Genomic DNA, 23,492 nt, shown 5'->3' on the forward strand with positions numbered 1-23,492 from the left:
TTCTGAGAGCTCAGTAGGCTATTACTTAGGAGCTTGGAAGATAAGAATATTGAAGGTAGTGCCAATCATGGAGTCTTGGCTTGTGAAGTTTCAGAAGGAAGCAAACACTCTACTGGGCCATTTGTGTAAATAATTTGTGCTTCTGGTCATGTAGAGCTGAAGAGTTGGCTGTGATTAACAATAGATCAGAACCACAAAAGTAAACTCTTTGATTTGCTGGTAAATTCTTTGGATGCTGGGGCTGAAGGTGGGGCTGAAGAAACAGCTGATTAGGAGGAGACCAACATCATTTAGGTGGCCATGGTTGTGCCTCAAGCCAGCAGCCAAACTTGGTAACATAAGAGTCACCAGATAGTATTTGCTTTTGAAAGCATGAAGGAGTCACGGAAAGCAGCTGAAGCTTGGCACTGTGAGAAGCTGCAAGAGATTATTGGTGAAGGTGCACCCTCAGTAGCAGGTCAAGACCCAGGATTGAAGGGTCATGCAGAGAAGTTGAGGCTTGGCAGCATGAAGAGGGCCTTTGAGAGGCTATTGGTGAAAATGTAGCCCTGTTGCAGCAGGAGACCCTGGCATTTTGTAGATGCCAGTAACATAATGGCCACCAAGAACAGCAGCAGTGATGGGGTGGACCTTCTAGCTTAGAAGATAAGCTGTGTGTGCTAAAGAAGGTGGACCCAAATAAATGACCCAAGCCCCCTGGAAAGCCCAGAGGATTATAGCTGAATCGCAAATATTAGACATTGAGGTTTTTGTTTTTACAGGATTGTTGGTTTTGCTTTGTTCAGATTGTGACCATGATCTGGTATTTCTCTCTTGAAGTAATCATACAACTGAGATATTTAAACTTTTTTAAAAAAGATTTTGGAGTTTTACAGTCTTTGGATTTTTTTAATACTCAAAACTTAATGAAGTATCATAGTTTCAGTAAATAATTGGTTTGTGCATGGTGTTCTAGAAGAATGCCTAAATTATCAGTAGTAGCCAACCTGTAAAACATGCAAAACCTGTACCCTATGCCACCCCAAACAAGCATCTGTGTATAAAGTAACAGTGTGTTTCTTCCTGTAAATTTTCTCTAATTTAATACACACCTCTTCCCAATTGGCCCACCTTTCCCATCATAGAACGATGGTGTTTTTGAGGTATATCATCATTGCATATTAACCCATACTCTCACCCTACCCACAATTACAACTTTTTCTCTGCTATTGCATTGCAAAGAGCTTCCAAATAGTCAAAGGAGTCCAGGGAGGAAGGGGTGGCAGTGGGGACTGGATTTTTTTTTTAAAGACACAACTTTTAAAGGGTTTGAATTTGTAGGGCTGTGAGACTTCTTTTTTAATTAGTTAGTTAATTTATTATCATTTATTCACTTTGTATCCCCACTGCAGCCTCCTCCCTCGTGTCTTCCCAGTCCACCCTCCCTTCCTCTTCTCCCCCTATACCCTTTCCCTAGTCCACTGATAAGGGAGGTCCTCTTCCCCTTCTATCTGACCCTAGCCTATCAGGTCTCATCAGAGCTGGTTGCATCATCTTCCTCTGTGGCCTGGCAAGGCTGCACCCCCCCCCCCAGGGGGAGGTGATCAAAGAGCAGCCACTGAAGCTATGGGACTTTTTAAGTTTATAAAACATTTTATGCTGTGAGGCCTTTCTTAATTGTTACCTTGAGAACAAGAAAGGAAAGGCTGTGGCCTAACAGTGATGCCTTTGTGAGTCAACTTGACAAGGAGTCAGTTGTGCTGGATAGTTTTATGTCAACTTGACACAACCTAGAGTAGTCTGAGAGGAGGGAGCTTCATTTGAGAAGATGACTCTATAAGATCAGGCTGTAGGTAAGCCTTAGGGGCATTCTCTTAGTGATTGATGCGAAAGGTCCAGCCCATTGTGGTTGGTGTCATCCATGGGCTGGTTGTCTCGAGTTCTATAAGGAAACAGGCTGAGTAAGTCATGGAGAGCAAGCCAGTAAGCACCATCCTTTCATGGCTTCTGCATCAGCTCCTGCCTCCAGTTTATGCCCTGTTTCAGTTCTGGTCTGGGCTTCCTTCAGTGATGCACTATGGTGTGGAAGTATAGGCCAAATAAGCCTTTTCTTCCACAGCTTGCTTTGGTCATGGTGTTTCATCACAGCAATAATAACCCTAAGACACGTTTGTATACTAATAACATGCACCTTTTTTTAGGGAGAGCAGAAAAATAGTTCTAAAGATTGAAAACTCTGGGGTCTGTAGACAAAATGATAAAGGACATGAAGTTGAGCCGGTTACCTGTGAGGAAAGGTCCTCCTGGGGAAAAGAAGATCACCTGGGACAGGAGGTTAAGCATCTCTTTCTGTTCAAGTCATCTTTGAATTTACACATATGAAGATAGGAAGGAACTGCATACTCTAACTCTCTGTGTGTTTTTCAACCTGCACAATTTAGAGGCGAAGCCACACTGAGTTAATACCATACTTCTTTGACAGTGTCTTAATAAAGAAAACAAACCATGAACACACCCTTCTCAAAACTGACTAATGAAGGTAGTGGATGTGATAAACTGGGTTTCAAGGAGATTATAGGTTGCGTGTTTAGGAATAAGGATCATTTGTACTTGCCTGTTCTCCAAAATAATGCAAAGTGCCAATTATGGCCTGACTGGGGATTAGCGGCTTCCTCGTCTTCATTCTGAGAGTCCACTTTGTGTGTTTAAAAACATTAATAAAACATTTCCCACTATTCTTTTTTACTTTATGCCCTTCTCAGAATCCTCTGGTCATGGAATGGGGATGGTTCTCCACCACCAGCCTTCCATCTCGGTTCTCACATGCTTTCTCTGGATGGGGCATGTACTCCTCGTCATTAAAGTCATAATACTCAGAGTTGTAGTGAGGCCAAATCACAAGATGACCCCCGACATTGGCACCCCTTCCTGTACATACTGCTTCTCCAGTTGCTGAAGCAAATAACCTATCTAGATACTGTGAGGGGACTTTACAGATATAATGAAGTCACCAGAAAATGTATTGTTTAAAATGGAAATTATACTTGGAGGCCTAATCAGATAATACATTTTTTTAAAAGACTAGACTTTATTTTGACCTCAGCTCAGCTTCAAGAAATTGAGCTCTGTCTATCACTCCAGTGAACTTGGAAATGAGACACAAATCACAATCTATGAAAGCAGCTCCACCCAGAACCTCGATCAGTCATAAGAGACTACAGTCACTTGTCAGCCCCGAAAACATACATACATATAACATTATACAGACTGAACTTCTTATGCTTGGGAATATATTTCTATATCTACACATATATGCATGCAATAATAATTAATGAAAAAAAGAGGCCAAGAGTTTAAAGGAGAGTAGGGAATGCTCTATGGGAAGGTTTGGAGGGCAGATGGGGAAGGAAAAATGTAATTAAAATATAATCTCAAAAATGAGAATAAACAACCCAAAACACATCATAGTGCTCAAACACACACACGTACATGAGCGGGAGAAGAACTTGAACAGAGGAGCCAGCTGTTCTGCATAAAGCCCTGGGTATTGCTTTGAGCAGCTAATTTTGTGGTAACTAGTTAGTCAGAGACAGAAGTTGGATACACCTGTGTTTTCTGTGCCAGCACAGGCAGAGCTGGTGGGGAAAACAATGTTTAACAAGATGGGGCTTCCATTTACAAACAGGCTGGATTCCAAACAGCTTTACTAAGTGTTGTTTTTGTTTTGTTTTGTTTTGGTTTGTTTTGGTTTGGTTTTTTTGCTAATCTGAGTGATCTTAAGCAGATGACTAACCGAGCCTGTGCAGAATGGGAAGATAATGGGGTGTTTTTTGTCCTCCTGCATTGAATGCTTATATCCATAAAAGTTGGCCTCAGCCAGCCTTTTAAAAATTATTATTAGTAGTATTAGTATTATTATTATTACTACTACGATTTATTCACTTTGTATCCTGGCTGTAGATCCCTCCCTCATCTCCTCCTGGTCTCATTCTCCCTCCCTCTTCTCCACCTATGCCCCTCCCCTAGTCCATCTCCTCCCCTACTATATGAACCTAGCCTATCAGGTCTCATCAGGACTGTCTGTATCCTCTTTCTCTGTGGCCTAATAAGGCCACCTAACCAGGAGGAGGTGATCAAAAGCAGGCAACTCAGTTCATGCCAGAGATTGTCCATGCTCCCTTTAGTAGGGAACCTCCATGGAGACTGAGCTACCCATGGGTTACATCTTAGCAGGAGGTCCAGGTCCTCTCCATGCATGATTCTTGGTTAATTCATCAGTCTCCGCAGGACCCGTGGGCCCAGCAGAAAGACACACATGGTATATACTCACTTATAAGTAGATATTAAAAACAAAATATAGGATAAATATACTAAAATCTATAGTCCTAAAGAAGTTAAACAACAAGGAGGACACTAAGGAAGATGCTTAATCCTCATTCAGAAGGGGAAACAAGATAGAAATCAGAAGTAGGAGAAGATAGGGAACAGAATAGGCACCTACTACATAAGGCCTCTGAAAGACTCTATGCACCAGGGTATTGAAGCAGGAACTGAGACTTTGGGCAGAGTTCAGGGAATCTTATAGAAGAAGGGGGAGATACAAAGACCTGGGGGGGACAGGAGCTCCACAAGGAGACCAACAGGGACTCAGCCAGCCTTAATGTGAGGGGAGGTGCCAATCTTATTACAACTTGACATGTTTGGATGCTCTCCTAGGGAGGCCTGCCCTTTTCTGAAGAAAGAGAAGAGGATAGGGAGTGAGGAATTTGGTGTGTGTGGGGGAGTGACCTGAGGAGAAAGGGGAAACTGAGGTCGGATGTAATATATGAAAAACTAAATTAAATTTAAAAGGAAATGAATAAAAAATGTTGGTCTTAAATGAAATATTTGTTCATGCAGGATTAAGTAGCAGTAGCTTTAGCTTGGCGCTTTGTGGCTTGCATTACCCAAAGCTGTACGGGGACTGTATCTCCCAAGGGTTTTCTAAAGCATATACATTTTGTTTTATTACATGTGTGTCTGTGCGGGTGTGTGAATGTGAGTGTGAGTGCAATTGCTCAAGGAGACCAGAGGTATTGGATCTCTATGGAGCTGGCATTGCAGGTAGTTGTGAGCTGCCCCGCATGGCTGCTGGGCACTGAAGTTTAGTTCTCTGCAAGAGCAGCAAGCACTCTTAACCACACAATGTCACCATCCTCTCCCAAAACACAGCACTTTAAGAGGAAGTTTTCACTCTAGTTTGTTGGTGCCCATTTCCCCCTGGATACTCAGAGCTTCTCCGTGGGCTTTGAAGATGATTGAAATCTGGGAATGATGTAATTGCAAGGCGAAGTTACAGTATATAAATGCAGGTTTATCGGAAACAGCTCTTGTTCATCATGCGGGGGGGAAGCAAAAGAGAGAGGCATGTGCAGACAAAGAAGAGAAGGGGAGGAGAGATACAAAAAGATAGAGTAGAGTGAGAGGAGGGGAGGGGGAACCAAAATGTCTAGACTATGTAGTGAAGGGAAGTCCTGCCCCTGGGCTGGAAAGTTCAGGGTAGAGGGTGGGGTGTGCCAGCCACACTGTTCAGCAGGTGGGGACCGAGTGGGAACCTGGGAGGCTAGGTCCACTTTGGTATGGTCTGAAACCCAACAGAAGATGCAACTCATATGGCACTTTAGCAGCACAGAGGAAAGCTGAACCACCCTCTTCATGTTTGTGCACCTGTGCTAGCGTCTGTAAATACAGATGCTAGCAGAGGTGATGTCTCCACAGTTGTCTTCTTCTATTCGTTCTTTTCAGGGGAAGTGATATATGATGAGGAGATGGATAGATTTGGAACCTTGTACATGTTCTTAAGTGAAACTTTTTTTTCCTTTGGGATATCTCTTGTTTGGGCACACTGATGGGATTCCATGAAGAGGAGAGTGAGTGTCCAGCTGGGGCAGAACAGTTACGTGAAGCTGACCTGAAGCCTGCCCCCCCCCTTCTCTTGGTCAGTGAACTCTTCCAAATGAGTCATAGAGAAATTCCCTCACAAATGAGTAAATATCCTGCACATATGGGTGAATAGACAAACACATAAACTACAAACACATTTAAGAATCCAAAATGTAACTAACTGATAGTCTGCCGCTTGGAATTTATGTTCTAGAAGTCAGAAGACCTTAGTTTAAGAAACCTCCCGTTTCTGTCATGTGATGGAAATCACTTGATATCTCTCAATATGGGTGTCTTCTTTCAGCGTGTAGCTAAATTATACTAAGTCTTCTTTCATTCAGAATTTAGGCACCAAGTCATTTTATTCTGTACGAGACTCCGCATCAGGTTTTTGGCGGCAAAAGATGAGCACTGTGTTACAGTTGACTGTGCAGGGACCACTCATGCAGCCATTAGAGACAATGCAACAAACGCTTCGGTTTATCAAAACTGAATGGCAGAAAAGGCAGCTTTTCATCCAAAACAGTGACAGTTTTGCACCTCGTAGTTTAATGAAATAGGAAACACACATTATTGCATGAAAAGTATCTGTGTCAGTGAATTGAACCAAAACCTATTGAAGGCTTTAGGTAAAAGAAAATTAGAAAAGCAAGTCAGCTGATACCACAAAGAAGCATCAGACAAGGGCAGAAGGCAAACCTGTCAAAAGACTGAGAGTTTGATTTCTCAACAAGTCAATGACATTCAGACTTTAGAGGAAGTATTATTGTTTTTTGACTAAAAGACACATAGAGGCCATAATTACCAAGTACTCTGTATCAACCTGTATAAAACAGGATTGTATACTGGTCTGTAAAATACAACTGTATACTCTATAGGAACAAAAAGGCTGGCCTGGCCATTAGAAGATATTAGAGCATTATTAAGGAGGGCTAAAGATGAGCAGGTGATGTTGGAAATGGTCTCTTCATAGCAGTGATTTGATGAAAGGCCATAATGTATTCATTAACATCATTTGTGTAGGGGTAAAATGAGTGAACACCAACAAAATGTCATTGATAACATTATAAGATAAAGTATTTGTTTAGACTTTTCCAATTTTCCATGTCTAAAATTTCACATTAGTTAAAAAGGTGCATAAAGGAGTATAGAAAAGAGTATATCTGGTTAGTTCGTGAGCCTGGGATAGACTGGGATGACATGAAAGAGCTCTGGAAGGGAGGAATGGGCATTTGAAAGCCTGTGTAGAATGTGGGAACCGCTGCTGGCAGCAGCTGGTTTGGCATCACAGGGCGGCATTAGAAGCAGAAACCAGGGGCAAGAACATAACTCCAAGGTCCACTCTTTCCAACAGCTCCTCACAAGACCACGATGACCTTAACCAATATCAAAAATAATGCCCTCTTGCTGTTAAGGGAAGCATGCAGCAATGTGAATTTATGCCAGCACCACCGGAAAACTTGTAACTACTCCACGTGAGAATAACCTCAGCCTTCCTTTATGCAGAGTGGCAGGATACGGCACCCTCAAGAGAGATCTGAAGTCATGGACGACGGTCGCCCTTCTTGCCGTGCTCTCCCTGGTGATGGTGGCAGTGACCATTGGACTTCTGGCTCACTACTTAGTCTCTGGTAAGGACAGTTGGGAATCTGACTTTCTCACATGGGACAGTGTGATTTGCTTATCTGTAAAGGATACTCATCCTTTAACCTGGGACTGTCTCGACTCTATTTTTTTTTTCCTTTTCTTTTTTTCCCCCACTGTTCTTTATAGTTTGGTGGTTTCTATAGTGATAAGGCTCTCTTCCTTTATCATTTGTCTATCTTCTATATTTCTGTGTGTTTCCTGATGACTATTTTTACTTATAGATAAAGGATTTCCTTAATTTATATCACAGGGCTGGTCTGGGGTGATGAATTCTTTCAGTGCTTGCTTGTTTGAGACAGGCTTTATTTTTTTCACTTTTGAAGGCAGGCTTTGCCTTTGTACCTCATATTTTCCTTTCAGTCCTATCATCTCTCTGCCTCCAAGGTTTACCTTGAGAAATCTACTATAATGGAAATCCTGTATATGCAACTTTTTTAAAATTTTTTATTAATTACACTTTATTCATTTTGTATCACCCCATAAGCCCCCCCCTCCTCCCCTGCCGATCCCACCCTCCCTCCCCTTTCTGCATGCATGCCACTCCCCAAGTCCACTGATAGGGGAGGTTCTTCTCTTCTTTCTGATCTTAGTCTATCAGTTCTTATCAAAAGTGGCTGCATTGTCCTCTACTGTGGCCTGGTAAGGCTGCTCCCCCCTCAGGGGGAAGTGATCAACGAGCAGGCCAATCAGATTATGTCAGAGGCAGTCCCTCTTCCCATTACTATGTAACCCACTTGGACACTGAACTGCCATGGGCTACACCTGTGCAGGGGTTCCAGGTCATCTCCATGAATAGTCCTTGGTTGGAGTATGATTTTCTGGGAAGTTCTCTGTGTTCAAATTATCTTGTTCTGTTGCTCTCCTTGTGGAGTTCCCGTCCCCTCCAGCTCTTACTATTTCCCACTTCTTACATAAAATTCCATTCACTCTGCCCATCAGTTGGCCATCAGGCTCAGCATCTGCTTTGACAGTCTATACTGCAGAAGCTTTCAGAGGCCCTGTGGTAGGTTTCAAGGTTGTTTCCTGTTTTCTTCTGGCTTTCAGAGGCCCTCTGTAGCAGGTTTCGAGGTTGTTTCCTATTTTCTTTTTCTTCTGATGTCCATCCTCTTTGCCTTTCAGGATGGGGATTGAACATTTTAGTTAGGGTCCTCTCTTTTGCTTAGTTCGTTTAGATGTACAGATTTTAGTGGGTTTATTCTATATTGTATGTTTATATGAGTGAGTATATACCATGCGTGTCTTTTTGCTTCTGGGACAACTCACTCAGGATGATCCTTTCCAGGTCCCACCATTTACCTGCAAATTTCATGATTTCCTTATTTTTCATTGCTGAGTAATATTCCATTGTATAGATGTACCACAGTTTCTGCCTCCATTCTTCAGTTGAGGGGCATCTGGGTTGTTTCCAGCTTCTGGCTGTTACAAATAAAGCTGCTAAAAACATGGTTGAGCAAATGTCCTTTTTGTGTACTTGCGCCTCTTTTGGGTATATGCCTAGGAGTGGTATGGCTGGATCTTGAGGAAGCGCTATTTTATTCTGTCATTTTACTACATAGGAAATAGTTATTGTACCACCCGTAAATCCAAGTGCTTTTCTGGGTGCTTATGATACAGCGTACAGTGAGGTATGAAAGTTTCTCACTTGCTGAGGTACAGTATTTCTTAGAATCTACACGTAAAAGCAAAAACAGTCATTGTCATTTGGCTGCAAGCTGTCAAACTAAGCAAGTCTTACCATTCGCTGCACATCAAGATGAAAAACTATAATACATGTGTTATCAAAACTGGTTCTTTTACTTGTGGTCATTTTTCTCTGCCCAGTAGAATTTCCAGGACAAAAAAAAAAATCCCACAAAACTCATATCTAATGAAATAATGAATTTTAAAATCACAGATAAACCATGACTCAATAGTATCACGAACTCTTAGAAAATAATGTTCTTCTAAAACAGTATTTAAAGATTTTGTTTTTGTTGCTTTTAATATATTTATATTAACACAAATAATGCATTTTAAACCCTTGCTATTGCATCTTTCTTTGCTAAGTATAAATCATTTACATTTTTGACAAATCTTTACAATTCACATGATGAGGAGTTTGGGAGGAGATGAGGGAGGGTGAGATTAGGAGGGAATGAGAGGAGGGGCTACAGCTGGGCTACAAAGTGAATAAACTGTAATTAATATAAAAATAAATTTAAAAAATGAGTAGCTCAAGCTGCCTACTTGAATGGTTTTATCTGATATCATCTCTAAGGACTTAATAACAGGTGACACCTGTTTTATGAGATAAAAATGAAATGACTTTCTACCATATTCTGAGTCTCATACTGAAACCCCAATAGTGCTTTATACCGATAACAAAAAGATCCATCTTGATTGCACAAAAGCATCTTTAACTGTTGTTAACAGGCTCTGTCTTTTTTCTCTTCATCCCTGATGGCCAGACAATGAGCTAATTGGCACCTCTGTTACAAACCGTTTTCACTTACAATCTCTGATGACCTTTCTCTTTGTGATTTCCTTCATTGTACTTGGATTTTTTACAAGTAAAAGTATGCAAGAATGCTCACTTACCTCTACTCCTGGATGTTTTACACTTTAGCGAAGCACAAGAAAGCATAGCAAGGAACATCCAAGCTCTAAAGGCTCACAGTAAGATTGAAATCTCCAAACTGACCACCTACTAGTTGACTAACAAACATCAGGATATTTAATGTTATTGTGTCTTACTTCCCTCCTTTATAAAATACTGGTGATGCTAATATCAAGAGTCTGGAATTATGATCAAATGTGACAGAACAGTATTCTGAACATAGTAAAGATTCAACAAATATCAGCTACTCTTATTAAAGTAAAACTATGTTAACTCACCATATTTTTATTAAATTCAATTGAAAAAAAAACTTGGTGATATATTTACAACTTCATTTCAGGCCCAGTAGAGTTAAGTCTTAGATCCTGAAGTCTTTCCACAAATCATGTATTTTCTACTTTTCATTATCATCACAGGCCAGAAAATGGAATATTATCAAGGGACCTTTACAATTTCAGATACTCAAGCCAATCGCAATTCAGGACAAAAGATGAATGAAAAATTGGTAAGTCAGATAAAATGTATCTTATCATAGAATCCTGCAAGTGTTTTGTGGGTCATTTATTTAATTTCCAAAAACATAATTTTCAGCAGCAGCATCTTGTAGCTTTCTACCTCCCCACCTCAGAATGGTTTATCCTATATCCACGGGATCTATAGATTGAGTTGGGGTGAGGGAATGTGCCTGTCTCATAAATGGGGCCTCTGACTCAAATATTTGCTTTAAAGATGAAGGGATATATGCTAAGGTATCTAGCCTGTTGTTTCTCCAATTTATTTGAAAGTTTTCCCTAACCAAAAAGTTTAACTACACTGGAACTAACTGTTGATTACAACATACTTCTTGAAAAACTACATTTCACAGTTTTAAAACTAGCTACCAAAAGATAACAAAGACAATCAATTTTACCTTGTAAATGTGTTACTAAAGGCAAGAAGCCCGGATTTACTATGCAATATTTATAGTCAATGCTAACAATTTTGTTAAAGCTAAAGCCCAGGATACCTTCCGAAAAGAAAATGTCTACTTGGTTTTATAGAGTTTTGTTATGAATGTCTATGAATCCTCACTCAAGAACTGCTTGGATTAACTTGTCTAAAGGAAGCACAGAAAACTGAGACACTTAAAAAGGAATAAATACTGATTATATTTCATGTCTTAGATGAAACTTTTTTTCTTTAAAACATTTTCTTTCTCCAACCCATTGACAATTTTTCCATGTCACCAATATTCCCAATATGCTCAACTACAGCATGCTTGGCAGTGATGGTATAGATCATGCTTCTAACATGTATTCTCAGTTAACATTAAGTGCTGCATTTTTTCTATCTTTAATTTTTATATCCTAACATATAATTTGTGTTTACAGACTGGCATATATTTTGGTTTTTTTTTTAAGATTTATTTATTTGTTATTTATACAGTATTCTGCCTACATGTATGCCAGAGCTCATTATAGATGGTTGTGAGCCACCACGTGGTTTCTGGGAATTGAACTCAGGACATTTGGAAGAACATCCAGTGCTCTCAATCTCTGAGTCATCTTTCCAGCCCTATTTTTGTATTCTTTTATATCCAGAGTATCTTGGGCAATGGCATTTGCAATAAATTCTTGAGGAATCCCAGAATGTGTGTGTGTGTGTGTGTGTGTGTGTGTGTCCCAATATATCCCAATTCTTCTTATCTCAAGTGACTCCATAAACTGCTTTAATACAGACCTGAGTAGTGGTAGCACATACCTATAATTTCAGCACTCAGGAGGCAGAGGCAGATGGATCTCTATGAGTTTGAGGCCAGCCTGGTCTACAGAGCAAGTTCCAGACTAGCCAAGGCTACAAAGAAAAAAAAAATAAAAAAAAAATTCTGACATATATGATATGTGTGTTACTTTAAAAAATAATTTGAATGATAAAAAAATCACATATTCAGAATCTTGAACTTATTTCACTTTGCCTACTTTCAATATTGTTGTTATTGTTCAAATACAAAACAACTAATCAACTCTACCTTTACTGAATTAAAGAAATAGGATTGCGGCTCCCTGGTCGCTCTGTAGCTGAGCAGGCTTGATGGTCTGTGTGCTGTGGTCTGAGTGCGGCTGCTGTGTGCTCTGAGGGGTTTCAGGCGAGTTCCAAAGTCGCAACAAGGTTAAATCTCGCTTTTCTCAGCGCAGACCTAACTGCCTGGGGCCTGCAGCCACTGAGGCTGAGCCCCAAGTCCTTTATCGGCAAAGGCCAGCAGTACTGTGTCTCGGAGCCCCAGATTCACGCGCGGCAGCTGCACCATCCTCCCAGGGCCCGAGTCTGCTAGACGCCATACTAGCTCCGCAGGATCGCGATCACTGACGGTACGGCCCGCCCAATACCACAGTGACAGAGAATACGCTATATACTCACCAAAACCAGACAGAAACGCCATACAAGCTAGACACACCAGGCGCTGGGCCTCCGAAGCTTGGAGAGCAAAGTAAAGAGACCCCAGGACTTCCCAGAAAGCATCTGGACTAGCAACCCAGTCTCCAGTTACAGCGGGACTTTCTAACCTGGCGGCGGAGCAGCACTGAGCTGGCGGGGCACATCAGCCCTCCAGTTTAAGACTAACCAGGGCCAAACCAGAGAACAGAAAGGCTGGTTACCCCGATTCCCACTGACGTGACCACCCTGAAATCTCCAGCTGCAGCAAGACCTCATAACCTGGCAGTGACAGCAGCACAGAACTGGCGGAGCACATCAAAGAAGCAGGGCCAAACCAGAGAGCAGACAGCCCAGATACGCCGATCTCTGCCAAGTGTCCTGCCTGTACAGCTAGTCCTCAGCATACGCTAAGGACACGGGACCTCTCTCAACTTCCTGAAGAATTCTCCAGACTCGAGAGAGAGACAGTACCAGTCTGATCGGCTGAATCCAAAAACAAACAGGGAAGGTCTCAGATAAGCCAATGGCCAGGGGTAGGCGAAAGAACATTTCCAACATAAATCAGGACATCATGACTTCACCAGCAAACCCCAAAATCGATGGATATTCCAATTCATCAGAAGCACAGGAAAATGACCTTAAAGCCATGCTTGCTCAATTATTTGAGGCTCATAAGGAGGAAATGAACAAATCTTTCAAAGAGATGGCCAGTCAATTGGAGGTAAAGAAAGAAGAAATAGACAAAACCCTTAAAGAAACACAGGCAAACATAGCCAAACAAATAGAGGCACAAGTAGAGAAGAAATTAGTGGCATACAAAAAGGAAATGAACAAAGAAATAGAGTCCATCGTAGAGAGACAGGAATCCAAATTCAAACACATAAAAGAAATGGTGCAAGGCATGAAAACAGAATTAGAATCAATAAAGAAAACACAAAGTGAGAAAACTCTTGAGCTGGAGAACTTGGAGAAAAGATCAGGAACCACAAAAGTAAGCATCACCAACAGAATACAAGAGATGGAAGAGAGAATCTCTGGAGCTGAAGACACACTTGCAGAAATTGATACTTCTCTCAAAGAAAAAGTAAAATCAGAAAAATTCCAATCACAAAATATCCAAGAAATCAAGGATGCTATGAAAAGACAAAATCTAAGAATAATAGGAATTGATGAAAAAGAAGACTCCAGGCTCCAAGGTCCAGAAAATATTTTCAAAAAAATCATAGAAGAAAATTTTCCCAACTTAAAGAAAGAGATGTCCATAAATATACAAGAGGCCTACAGAACACCAAATAGACTAGACCAGAAAAGAAACACATCACGTCACATCATAGTCAAAACACTAAATCTACAGAACAAAGAAAAGATATTAAAAGCAGCAAGGGAAAAAGGCCAAGTAACATATGAAGGTAGACCTATCAGAATCACACCAGACTTCTCATCAGAAACTATGAAAGCCAGAAGGGCCTGGGCAAGCATCATGGAGACTCTAAGAGATCACAAATGTCAACCCAGACTACTATACCCTGCAAAGCTTTCAATCAACATAGATGGAGAAAACAAAATATTCCATGACAAAACTAAATTTACGCAATATCTATACAGCAAACCAACCCTACAGAAGATACTAGAAGGAAAACTCCAATCCAACGAAAACGAATTCACCCAAGAAAACAGGGCATACAGATAATGTCCCAACAAAAATGAAAAGAAAACAAGCAATGAAACAAGGTAAGATCATCGACTCCATTACACAAGGAACTAACATGCATTGGTCAATATTATCTATCAATATTAATGGACTCAACTCACCAATAAAAAGACACAGGCTAACAGAATGGTTACGGAAACAGGACCCAACATTCTGTTGCATCCAAGAAACACACCTATGCAACAAAGATAAACACTACCTCAGAGTAAAGGGCTGGAAAAATGTTTTTCAAGCAAATGGTTCCAGAAAACAAGCTGGAGTAGCCATCCTAATATCTAATAAAATAGACTTTCAACCCAAGTTAATCAAAAAAGATAAGGAGGGCCACTATATTCTCATCAAAGGAAAAATCCAACAAGAGGACATCACAATTTTGAATATCTATGCCCCAAATACAAGAGCACCTACATTCGTAAATGAAACAATATTAAAGCTTAAATCATACATTGATCCTAATACCTTAATAGTGGGAGACTTCAACACCCCACTCTCATCAAGGGACAGATCAACCAGACAGACACCAAATAGGGAAATGAAAGCATTCACAGAATCCCTAAATCAAATGGACCTAATAGACGTCTACAGATCTTTTCACCCAAACTCAAAAGAGTACACCTTCTTTTCAGCACCGCATGGAACCTTCTCCAAAATAGACCATATAGTTGGTCACAAAGCAAGCCTCAACAGATACAAAAGGATTGAAATAATCCCTTGTATACTATCTGACCACCATGGACTAAAGCTGGACATCAACAACAACAGAAACAACAAAAAGCCGACACGCACATGGAAACTGAACAACTTACTACTCAATGACAGCTGGGTCAAGGAAGAAATAAAGAAAGAAATTAAAGACTTTCTAGAATTCAATGAAAATGAAGGCACAACAAACCCAAATTTATGGGACACATTGAAAGCAGTGCTCAGAGGAAAATTTATAGCACTAAGTGCCTACAAGAAGAAATCTGTAACATCACATACAAACAACTTAATGGCCCAACTGAAAAACCTAGAAAAAAAAGAAGCAGATACACCGAAGAGGAGCAGAAGGCTGGAAATAATCAAAGTAAGGGCAGAAATCAATCAATTAGAAACAAATAAAATTATCCAAAGAATCAATGAAACAAAAAGCTGGTTCTTTGAGAAAATCAACAAGATAGACAAACCCTTAGCCAAACTAACTAAAAAGCAGAGAGAAACCATACAAATCAGCAAAATCAGAAAGGAAAATGGGGACATAACTACAGACACTGAGGAAATCCAAACGATTATTAGGTCATACTACAAAAGCCTATATGGCACAAAATTTGAAAATCTAAATGAAATGGATAACTTTCTTGACAGATTCCATCTACCAAAATTAAGTCAAGATCAGGTAGAAAGACTGAATAGTCCTATATCTCCCAAGGAAATAGAAGCAGTCATTAACAGTCTCCCCTCCAAAAAAAGCCCTGGACCAGATGGCTTCAGCGCAGAATTCTACAAGACCTTCAAAGAAGTACTAACACCAATTCTCCACAAACTATTCCATAAAATAGAAACAGAAGGAACACTACCAAACTCATTCTATGAAGCCACAGTCACTTTGATACCTAAACCACACAAAGATCCAACAAAAAAAGAGAACTTCAGACCTATCTCTCTTATGAACATTGATGCAAAAATACTCAATAAAATACTTGCAAACCGAATCCAAGAACACATCAAAGATATCATCCACCATGACCAAGTAGGCTTCATCCCAGGAATGCAAGGGTGGTTCAACATACGGAAATCCATCAATGTAATCCACCACATAAACAAAATGAAGGAGAAAAACCACATGATCATCTCCTTAGATGCTGAAAAAGCATTTGACAAAGTCCAGCACCCATTTATGTTTAAAGTCTTGGAGAGATCAGGGATACAAGGCACATACCTAAAGATAGTAAAGGCAATATACAGCAAGCCTATAGCCAACATCAAACTCAATGGAGAGAAACTTAAATCAATCCCACTGAAATCAGGGACAAGACAAGGCTGCCCACTCTCTCCATATCTCTTTAACATTGTACTTGAAGTCCTAGCCAGAGCAATAAGACAACTAAAGGAGATCAAGGGGATACAAATCGGAAAGGAAGAGGTCAAAGTGTCACTATTTGCAGATGATATGATAGTATACATGAGCGACCCCAAAGATTCAACCAGAGAACTTCTTCAGCTGATAAACACCTTCAGCAAAGTGGCAGGATACAAAATCAACTCAAAAAAATCAGAGGCCCTCTTGTATACCAAAGACAAAAAGGCTGAGAAAGAAATTAGGGAAACAACACCCTTCACAATAGCCACTAACAACATAAAGTACCTTGGTGTGACTCTAACCAAGCAAGTGAAAGACCTATTTGAGAAAAACTTCAAGTCTTTGAAGAAAGAAATTGAAGAAGATCTCAGAAGATGGAAAGATCTCCCGTGCTCATGGATTGGTAGGATTAACATTGTGAAAATGGCCATCCTGCCAAAAGCAATCTACAGATTCAATGCAATTCCCATCAAAATACCAACTCAATTCTTTACAGACCTTGAAAAAAAGATTCTCAGCTTCATATGGAGAAACAAAAAACCCAGAATCTCCAAAACGATCCTGTACAACAACAGATCATCTGGAGGTATCTCCATTCCCGATCTCAAGCTGTACTACAGGGCAACAGTAATAAAAACTGCATGGTATTGGCATAGAAACAGAAAGGAGGATCAATGGAATCGCATAGAAGACCCAGAAATAAACCCACACACCTATGAATTCTCAATATTTGACAAAGAAGCCAAATCCATTCAATGGAAAAAAGACAGCATCTTCAACAAATGGTGCTGGACCAACTGGATGTCTACATGCAGAAAAATGAAAATAGATCCATATCTATCACCCTGCACAAAACTAAAGTCCAAGTGGATCAAGGACCTCAACATAAAACCAGATACTCTAAATCAGCTGGAAAAAAAAGTGGGAAACAGCCTAGAATTCATTGGCACAGGAGACAACTTCCTGAACAGAACACCAACAGCACAGGCTCTAAGAGCAACAATCAATAAATGGGACCTCATGAAACTGAAAAGCTTCTGTAAAGCAAAAGACACTGTCATCCAAACAAATAGACAGCCTACAGATTGGGAAAGAATCTTCACCAACCCTTTATCTGACAGAGGGCTAATATCCAGTATATATAAAGAACTAAAGAAGCAGAAAAGCAACAAACCAAGTAATCCACTTAAAAAATGGGGAACAGAGCTAAACAGAGAATTCTCGAAAGAGGAACGTCGAATGGCAGAGAAACACTTAAAGAAATGCTCATCCTCATTAGCCATTAGGGAAATGCAAATCAAAACGACCCTGAGATATCACCTTACACCCATCAGAATGGCCAAGATGAAAAACTCAAGTGATAGCACATGCTGGAGAGGTTGTGGAGAAAAGGGAACCCTCCTCCATTGCTGGTGGGAATGTAAACTGGTTCAACCACTCTGGAAGTCAATCTGGCGCTTTCTCAGACAACTAGGAGTAGTGCTACCTCAAGACCCAGCTATACCACTCCTAGGTATATACCCAAAATTTGCTCAAGTACACAACAAGGACATTTGTTCAACCATGTTCATAGCAGCTTTATTTGTAATAGCCAGAACTTGGAAACAACCCAGATGTCCGTCAACGGAGGAATGGATACAGAAACTGTGGTATTTTTACACAATGGAATACTACTCAGCAATCAAAAAGGAAGAAATCATGAAATTTGCAGGCAAGTGGTGGGATCTAGAAAAGATCATTCTGAGTGAAGTATCCCAGAAGGAGAAAGACAAACTTGGTATATACTCGCTTATATAGACCTACAAGACATGATAAACATAATGAAATCTACACACCTAAAGAAGATAATCAAGAAAGTGGACACAGGCGAAGGTGATTAATCCTCATTTAGAAAGACAAATGGGATGTGCATTGAACTTATGACAGGAGTCTATCACAAAAGGCATCTGAAAGACTCTACCTAGCAGTGTTTCAAAGCAGACACTAAGACTCATAACCAAACCCTCGGCAGAGTGCAGGGAATCATATGAAAGAAGGGAAGTTAGTATGATATGGAAAGGATAGGAGCTCCACAAGGACCAAATATATCTGGGCACAGGGTCTTTTCTGAGACTGACACTCAACCAAGGACCATCTATGGATATAACCTAGAACTTCTGCTTGGATGTGGCCTGTGGTAGCTCAGTAACCAAGTAGTTTTCCAAAGTAAGGGGAACACGGACTATTTCTAATAGGATCTCAAGGGCAGGCTGTTTGACCCCCACCCCAGGGGAGGAGCAGTCTGTTAGGCCACAGAGGAGGACTTTGCAGCCAGCCCTGAAGATACCTGTTAAAACAGGGTCAGATGAAAGGGGAGGAGGTCCTCCCCTATCAGGGGACTTGGAAAGGGGCAGGGAGGAGACCAGGGAGGGAGTGTGGGGTTGGGGAGGGAATGAGGGAGCGGGATACAGCTGGGACACAGAGTTAACAAAAGGTAACTAAAAAGAAAAATAAAATAAAAATTAAAAAATTAAAAAAAAAAAAAAAGAAATAGGATTGCAATAGGTCTTAAAGTAAATGAGCAATATACGCACTCACGGAGACTGAGCATCATGCACAGGGCCTGCATGGGTCTATACCAGGTCCTCAGCATCTCTATTGTGACTTCCAGTTTAGTACGTTGATGGGATTCCTGAACATGTGAATGAGTGGGTCTCTGATTCTTGTGCCTTCTGTTGGGTTCTTTTTCTGCTTTTTGTGTGTTTTGTGCAATTCTGGTTAGTTTTTTGCTACACCTCATTTTTTTATCTTTTTATCATTAAACACATTAAAAGAAATGAGCAAACTTTGGACATACATGCATAACAGAAACTGAGTTTGAGGTAGATTTTTCAAGGGTCAGTTATGTGTGCATTTCTAGGTATGTAAGTACATCAGGGACAGATGTCGAGTTAACATGATGACATTATTCTCAGGTGCATCTTCAGGGCCTGTCATGGGTTGTCACTATTTATTTGTGGGGCAGGTAATTTAGCCATTAAGTTATGGAACTACATATTTAATGCTCTTTATCCTCATAAATTACACACATATGCATTTCATATCAGGTCACCATCTGTTTCATGGGATTTTGTTTGTTTTTGTTTGTTTGAAATCATTCTCACAAAACTGTATTTTGTTTTGTCTGAGCATATTAACCTTTTGTGCTATAAAGCATGTTTGCTGTATTCTGTTTTCATGTAGATCGCTTTGAAAGAACTACCCATGCCGCTGATTGGGTATTGAATTTATTGCTGTTAGCTTCCCCACAATAGTTTGGATCCACAATATCTTACCTTTCTTTTTCAGTCATTGTAAGAAATGCCTTCACATTCCCCCCTTTGCTCTGTGTTGATACCTGCTCCTCCTTTTCCTGTTGTTGGTTCGCTAGGCATAATTTTACTCACAGGTAAAGGATTGTTCTTCAGAGAGCCTGAATCTGTGCACATCTGGCCAGCAGTACATATTAACTCACATGCCTGCACATCTTCCCCAAAATGGGATGTCACACTCTATTCTTGCTTTTATAACAAACATGCCATAGACCAGGTCACTCAAACAACAGATTTTCATTTCAAATAGCTCTGGAAGTTCAGAAGTTTAATATCAAGGTCTTATCAGATTTGGTATCTAATAAGGACCTTCTTCTTGGTTATACAAAACTATCCTCAGAATGTAAAGGGATAATTATTTGTTACTTTTTCCATAAATGAGACCAAATGCATGACAAGCATAACTTGAGGAAATAAATGTTTATTGTATCTCAATCTGTTATCTCAGTTAATTTGTCCCATACACTGGGACAAGGTATGGCACACAGTGCTGTTTCACAGGACAGCAGGAAAACAACAACATCAAACACCCATACAGCAATATAAGCAGGGACTGGGTACAACGTTCAAACTGCCTGTTTCCCCCAGCCAGGCCCCATTTCCTAAAAGGTCCACGGCCTCCTCAAAAAGCACCACAGCTGAACCCAAACATTGAGTGGATGGATAGATGCCATGGCACAGCCGCTCAGAAAGGAAAAAAAGGAGATTCTGTAGGAACCGGGCCTTATAGCCTTCAGTTGACTGTCACTAGTGCCTTACTTTGGGTAGCTAGGACTCAGTTGCTAAAGAACTCACATCTTCCCAAATAGTTTATCATCTAGGTAGAAAGCTTTCAAACCACGAGCCAGTTGAAGACATTTAATATTCAACCCATATCAGGAATACACAACTAGTTCATGTCATCTAATTTAAGATTATTTTTCCTTTTTTGGTGTTATCAGCTAAGCTAGTAGGTATAAACTGACAGTGTTACCTTATGTATGACTTAATTTGCACTTTTAAATTTTCTGTTGAGTACTTCATTCTTTGGAGGGTTTTTTTTTTTCCTTGTACGTCTCTGTACATATTCTCTGCCTATGTTCTTACTTTTGTTGTTTGCTTACATTTTTTAGGAGTTAAATATAATTTCTAGATTCTAAGTAGGCGCTTGTATGCATCACACTTAGCTTTTTTCTATTTTTATTGAATATGAACTGGAAATCTATGCAATCATACCAATTTTCTCAGCCTTGTAACTGTTTTGAAAGTTCTCATCCTTTTTTTTGACTTGTCAATCACAAAAACATTTTGCTGTATTTTCTTCTGCTAACATTAGAATTCTGTTTCATATTAGGTCTTTAATTCATCTAGTGAATACTTTCAAGTGACAGGGACGTTAGGTAGGGAACTGGTTTTCAAAACCAACCTAGCAGGCAATATAAACTTTTCTTTGTATGAGCATTGTGTTTATTGCTTTTCCTGGCACGCAGGTCTTTCAGAAAAGAAAATATGATCTGCCTTCTCAGATTGTTGCAACCTCTTGGGGGAGATGTGAGTAACACAGATGGAGTTGAAAAGCAGGGCATGAAATAATTAAGGATTAAATTGTATGTAAAGGACAATCAATGAAGGGGACTGGCAAAGGCAGAGGAGATCATGGAGAAGCCCTGTGGTCAGGAAAAGCTTTGTATTATCTCAGGCTTGTGTAAAGGCTGCAGGTGCTCTCCCCCTCCCCTGTGGCGTTTGCTTTAGAGGACTTCCTGGAAGGGTTCAGGCTTCATCCTGAGCCACTCCTCCTAACAGTTGCTAAATCCTAATGAGTAAAACCAGATTCGTTTCTCTCTTATATGGACACTAATTGGATCACCAGGAGAGACCGGGTTGCAGCTCCTGTTCTGCCTCATAGTTTTCGCTCCACTGATTTAAACGGAGCTGTAAAGGTAAATTGAGTTCATGGCCCGATACTGCTAAAACTTCCACAGTTCCAAGATATGCTGTGACAGATATAGCCACCCCTTCATATCCTTTAGAGAAGACTGGTGTCCTGGTGCCAGTAAAGATGTTCTTTACGTTATTATCAAGTTATCCCCCAATGAGCTCCCGATACGCTGAAAATACTATCAGCCAAAAACGGCATGAGATACACTTAACTTACCAAATGTCGAAGCTACACTAAAGACACGCAGGACACATACATTAGCCTAGAGTTGGACAAAAGAATCGCATACAAAGCCTGTTTTATAATAAACTGATGGATGGCTCAGGTCATTTCCTGGATATTCATATGCAAAAATCACAAAACACATCACATTGTAGAATATCACTGGCCAGCACTGTGAGGGCTTGCTAATCCAAGAAAAGATTAAAGTCAAAGTACAGCTTCTACCAACTGTCCAGTTTTCACATCACTGTAAAGTAAAAAAGAGAACACAATCAACAGGATATTTCACTTCTATCCAAATCTTCTGAGGATAAATAGAATCACTGGCAGGATGTTTTACTTGGAGAATATTTTCAGGAATATAAAAAAAAATACTTGAAACCATTAGGATCATTATACAAATGAAAGTTATAAACTTGTCATACTATAATGATAATAAATACATATAATATGAAACAACACCTTGAGCACCTTACGCATATTATTCTACTTAGTCTTCAATGACAGCCCTTGAGGGAGATAAAGTACAATCTCACTTTTACAGATGAGAACATGGAGGTATAGAAAACGTACTTTGCTCAAGGACTCACATTTTGCCTTTCTGGGTAAATGAGACAGTGAAGGCTTTGGAAGCAGACATTATGATCTGATGTTCACGTCCTCAGTGAACATCTACCCCCAGGACAGTGGTCCTCTGTAAGAATCATCCATGTGAGTTTACCCTTCAGGTTCCCAGAAACTTTGTTTCTGACACATTAGTCTCTGTCAGTTTTCCTGTTCACATGAGATTGCAAACAACGACAACAGTGTCCCCAGGGAATGAGGACCTACCCCCATGCCAAAGAAGTTCTAAATTTTGCCTTACTTATGCTCAGGAATACCAGAAACAGGGCCCAAAATTACCCTCAAAACATTCTTGCTATTTTTATATCTACAGATATAGAGACAAAGAACTTGGAAATAGGTAGTATTTTTTTTTAAGTTATTTTAGGAACTGCCCCAATTAGAAGTCAGAGTGAAGGAATAAGCTTTGTTGAACACCAAAGCAGAAGTGCAGCTAAGGAAAAGCAGCTGGGTCAAGGTGATAATGAAACTTGGCAACAGTGTTACAGAAAATCTGATGTTTGAAATCAGGAGAGAGACACGAGAGTCCACTGCTTGGATATGAACTATGACTGCATACCTTGAAAGAAGATATTGAATTTGGAATCTTGAAAAAAAATTAAATAAAAGAAAAGAGCAAAGACAGCATGGTGATGTAATCCAATGAGAAGTCTGAGGCCAGCCTGGGCTACATAGTGAGACCCTGTCTCAATAACGACAATTAATAATTAGCAGAATCCATAAGACATTTCATGCTGGGAGGCTGAGAATATAGACATGGAAGTGGCCTAGCACTTGCTGAAGGCTCAGACTTGCTTCTGGAACTGAGGTGGGCTAGGGTGGCGTGTACAGCTACACACCTGTTCCCTGTGAATCCTAGCAGAGAACAGGCTGTGTTGTAAATATCTCTAATATTTATCAGCATAATAGGGACGTTATTACCCTCCCCAGGTGGAAGAACTAAGCCTCTGAATTTAAAGTCTGCAGCTACTACCTGAGGATAAGTCTGAAGCCACACAGGTAACTCTGAATGTGGCCCCTTTCTAGTAAATTGTTCTCCTAGTTTGAAG

General features: G+C 40.2%; 1 protein-coding gene across 1 annotated transcript in view; it reads left to right on the plus strand.

Moving 5' to 3' along the window:
- The first annotated feature begins 372 nt into the window (after positions 1 to 372).
- Tmprss11a (transmembrane serine protease 11A) overlaps positions 373 to 23,492 on the plus strand; it is a 52,847-nt gene continuing 29,727 nt past the window's right edge. The window contains exons 1-4 of the mRNA XM_055629169.1: positions 373 to 542; positions 7,408 to 7,532; positions 10,561 to 10,649; positions 16,561 to 16,593. Of these exons, the coding sequence (XP_055485144.1) occupies positions 373 to 542; positions 7,408 to 7,532; positions 10,561 to 10,649; positions 16,561 to 16,593 (417 nt within the window). The remainder of the gene's footprint in view (positions 543 to 7,407; positions 7,533 to 10,560; positions 10,650 to 16,560; positions 16,594 to 23,492) is intronic.

This window comes from Psammomys obesus, unplaced genomic scaffold, assembly GCF_907164565.1.
Source record: "Psammomys obesus unplaced genomic scaffold, mPsaObe1.curated_primary_1811, whole genome shotgun sequence".
Taxonomy (NCBI): domain Eukaryota; kingdom Metazoa; phylum Chordata; class Mammalia; order Rodentia; family Muridae; genus Psammomys; species Psammomys obesus.